Source organism: Austrofundulus limnaeus, unplaced genomic scaffold (assembly GCF_001266775.1).
Source record: "Austrofundulus limnaeus strain Quisiro unplaced genomic scaffold, Austrofundulus_limnaeus-1.0 Scaffold136, whole genome shotgun sequence".
Classification (NCBI taxonomy): Eukaryota; Metazoa; Chordata; class Actinopteri; order Cyprinodontiformes; family Rivulidae; genus Austrofundulus; species Austrofundulus limnaeus.
Window position 1 is genome coordinate 555,914 of NW_013952538.1, and position 4,217 is coordinate 560,130.

Consider the following 4,217-nt stretch of genomic DNA (forward strand, 5'->3'; position numbering starts at 1 on the left):
GTGTGTGTGTGTGTGTGTGTGTGTGTGTGTGTGTGTGTGTGTGTGTGTGTCATTTCTGTGTTCTGAGCGATGATGTTAAAATACTGAACCAGAAGTGTGTTTTAATAAAAACACACTTTATGATGGTTTCTACACTTGAACTGAGCTCAGTCTGTTTATAAATAAGTTTTATTCTAAATACAAACTTGTGATTTAACATATTTAACACATTAATCTCCCTCCTCGTGCTGTAAACCTTTAAAATGACTTCTGTTTGTGTTCGTTGTGTGACCGCAGCAACACATCTCTTTATTTGTTGTGTTTGGTTTCATGTCAGCCTCGTTGTGGACCTCCGGAGTCGGACTGCTTCTCCACCATCTCCAGCGGCAGCTACGTCACCACCGACCCCAACAACTCAAACACCGGTGAGCAGCAGGAGCATTTAAATTCAACTCTGCAGGATTTACTGTTACTAACTGCATCCATCTTTTATTTAGTAGATAAATCTCTGTCCTTCAGAGAAAGTGGAGCAGATTTAAGCCACGTCTCGTCTCCGTCCGCTGTGGAGGAAAACTCAGCCGTGGCTCGTCCCGCTGCAGCAGTTCTCTCAGTGTTTAATGACAGCAGCATCCAGAGGATTATTGATAAATATACCAGAGAGCTCAATGTGTCCCTCAGCTCTGCGGGGATGACAGGTACATTTAATACCACCGTGAACTGAACAGAGGAATAAAACTCTGAGTAATCACTGGATCTATGGCTGATCTGCTCACAGTGATGAAGAATCCAGCTCTTCAGCTTTTCATCTGTTTGTTTCAGGGAGGACGATGGAGGATGAAAACTCAGGTGGTCGGTTCGATCTATCACTCACAGCAGAAGCTCAGAGGAGCGTCACGGTCAGTTTCTCACCTGTTCAGACGCTGCTATCAACATCATTTGAGACTGCATGTGAGAATTATGAAATGTGCAACGACTATTTGTTGTATTATTTTTAGGTGGAAAGCAGTAATTGGGTCAGTTCATTACTGAGCCTGCGAGTGGACATGGGTTGTTTTGTTTTGTTTGTTTTCTTTTTGCAGTCCCACACAATACGTTTGGATACCCTCTCAAAATTTTTGTGTTCCAATGCAAAACTTTTGTGTTATCTTGCAATACGTTTGCGTTATTTCACAAGATGTTTGCATTATCTTGCAATACATTTGCATTCCCTCGCAAAACTTTTGTGTTCCAATGCAAAACTTTTGCGTTATTTTGCAAAATTTTTGCGTTGTCTTGCAATAAGTTTGCATTATCTTGCAATGCGTTTGCATTATCTTGCAATAAGTTTGCGTTATCTTTCAATAAGTTTGCAGTATCTTGCAATACGTTTGCGTTATCTTGCACTGCGTTTGCATTCCCTCGCAAAACTTTTGGGTTCCAATGCAAACCTTTTGCGTTATTTTGCAAAATTTTTGCATTATCTTGCAATAAGTTTGCGTTATCTTGCAATACGTTTGCGTTATCTTGCAATAAGTTTGCATTATCTTGCAATACGTTTGCGTTATCTTGCAATACATTTGTGTTATCTTGCAATATGTTTGCGTTATCTTGCACTGCGTTTGCATTATCTTGCAATACGTTTGCGTTATCTTGCAATCTGTTTGCGTTTTTTCACAAGATGTTTGCTTTATCTTGCAATACGTTTGCATTCCCTCGCAAAACTTTTGTGTTCCAATGCAAAATTTTGGGTTCCAATGCAAAGCTTTTGCGTTATTTTGCAAAATTTATGCGTTATCTTGCAATGCGTTTGCGTTATCTTGCAATAAGTTTGAGTTATCTTGCACTGCGTTTGCGTTATCTTGCACTGCGTTTGCGTTATCTTGCAATGCGTTTGCATTATCTTGCAATGCGTTTGCCTTATCTTGCAATAAGTTTGTGTTTTCTTGCAAAGCATTTGCGTTATCTTGCAAAGCATTTGCGTTATCTCGCAACGCGTTTGCGTTATCTTGCAACCCGTTTGCGTTATCTTGCAATGCGTTTGCAATGCGTTTTGCTTTATCTTGAAATGTTTTTTGTGTTATCTCTCAATGCGTTTGCGTTATCTCGCAATGCATTTGCGTTATCTCGCAATGCATTTGCGTTATCTCGCAATGTCCTGATGCATCTCAGTAATGCAGGTAAAAAATCAAAAGGAAAAAAAATTGAATAGGTCCTCTGGACGGGTTCTTCTTCCTACAGCGCTGCCATTGGCAGTATCTCTTCACCCCCTGTTAACAATAGGTATTAATTAGGTGTCAACGATAGCCATGTGATGTGAGTATCAGTCACATGGAGGCAGGACTCAAAAGCCTGAATTTTGCCTGAAACTCTCAGACTGAAGAAGTCTCTTGGAAGAGAGACGAAACGTTTCATTAAAGAAGAACCCGTCCAGAAGACCTACACAATTTTTTTTCCTTTTTATGTCGCAATGCATTTGCTTAATCTCGTAATGCGTTTGCGTTATCTCGTAATGCGTTTGCGTTTCAATGCAAATCTTTTGCATTAGCTCGCAATACCTTTATGGTACATTGCAAAATTGAATACCTTTGTGTTACCTCACAGAGTTAAAATATCTGAATATTGCATATGTCCATGCATGGCTGTAATATGTTCACTTTGAGGCTGAATTAAATTAGCAGGCTAACTCATAATGAACAGCTTTTGCGTGTGTTGGATCTTAGTTAATGTTTAGAAACAAATTACTGTCAGCTCCAGAATCGTTTTTAGCAGAAAACAATCCCACTTTAGTTATGAATAAAACAAAACTACAGTTCTAAAGGTGACCAAATAATGGCTTATGCAGAAGTTTTACCCAAAAATATTGTTTTAAAAAGGTTTTAAAAAGGTCTGAAATAAAAACATCTGTAAATCTGAAGGATGTTTGTTTCTGCAGGATGTGGAGCAGGACCCGTCTTTCTCTGATCAGGACACTTTCCGGCCATTGATTGGTCATCTGACCGACCAATCATCGTGCCTCGCTGCCAATCAGAGGGAGTCGGTCCTAGAGCAGCTGGTCGGGCAGCCGTCTGCTCACTCCTCTATGATCGCTCCCCTGCCGGGACCCCCAGGACCACCGGTCTCCCTGAGCTTTGATCAGACCGGGTGGGACTCCACTGTGAGTCGGATGATTGGCCGCCTTTCCCACCAGTCCGGTTCTCAATGGCCGAGCCCGGGTCAGGACGAGGACGCCAGTGAGCTGGGGCGTCGGGAGGTGTTGGGGGCGTCGTGGTTGGATGGAGGTCCAGAGGAGAGTCGGATGAGACCGCTGGTCGGGGAGCTGGATGAGTCTGAGCAGCACAGTGGAAGCTTCGGTAACAAAAATAATAATAATAATAATAATAATAATTAAAAGGATGATTTTGGTTTTTATGGCAACAAAATATTTTAAAAAATTTTGTTCCAGGTCTCTTTAAAACCATTTGTAAATATCCTGAGACCAGCTGGGGACAACATTTTTACAGTTAACGTTCAGTCCTTAGGTTCTGTTAGAAATAAGACGTCATCTGGGTTCAGGTTAGACGCTGACGCTGCTGCTGTTTCCAGGTGAAAGCAATCGAGCAGTTCCTGCTGATGTGCCATCAGACCAGACGTCCTCTGTCCCACGTGTTGCTCCACCTCTACAGGACCAGACCGGTCCAGTGGACCTGGACTCTCATGTGGTTGAAGAGGGTGAGCTTAACCTCTTGAGCCCCTTGTCCTCGGTACCGGGGGCAAACCAGCATTTCCTGTTTTCTATATTTTTTAACTTCTGTTAACTTCAGATCTGTACGTCGAACCTGGACAAGTTTGGTATCAATAGAAAGCTAAGAATCTAAAAGCTAAAAGCTCATGGAAACTATTTTATCATTCAACAAAAACATTTTAAATGACAGGCAGTTGAATCAGAAAGTAAACAAACTGTACAAAATGGGATTGTTGCAAATCTGTAAATACATCACAACAAATCTGTAAATACATCACAACAAATCTGTAAATACATTACAACAAATCTGTAAATACATTACAACAAATCTGTAAACACATTACAACAAATCTGTAAATACATTACAACAAATCTGTAAATACATTACAACAAATCTGTAAATACATCACAACAAATCTGTAAATACGTCACAACAAATCTGTAAATACGTCACAACAAATCTGTAAATACATCACAACAAATCTGAAAATACGTCACAACAAATCTGTAAATACATCACAACAAATCTGTAAATACA

General features: G+C 40.5%; 1 protein-coding gene across 3 annotated transcripts in view; it reads left to right on the plus strand.

Annotated features, from left to right (window-relative positions):
- Positions 1–4,217, plus strand: part of cep295 (centrosomal protein 295) — a 20,473-nt gene that overhangs the window by 12,599 nt on the left and 3,657 nt on the right. For 2 of the 3 annotated variants that reach the window (XM_014015894.1, XM_014015896.1), the window contains exons 18-22: positions 317–404; positions 477–674; positions 799–875; positions 2,891–3,308; positions 3,541–3,666. In XM_014015894.1, coding sequence (XP_013871348.1) covers positions 317–404; positions 477–674; positions 799–875; positions 2,891–3,308; positions 3,541–3,666 — 907 coding nt within the window. The remainder of the gene's footprint in view (positions 1–316; positions 405–476; positions 675–798; positions 876–2,890; positions 3,309–3,540; positions 3,667–4,217) is intronic. The other variant, XM_014015895.1, reaches the window with a different exon arrangement.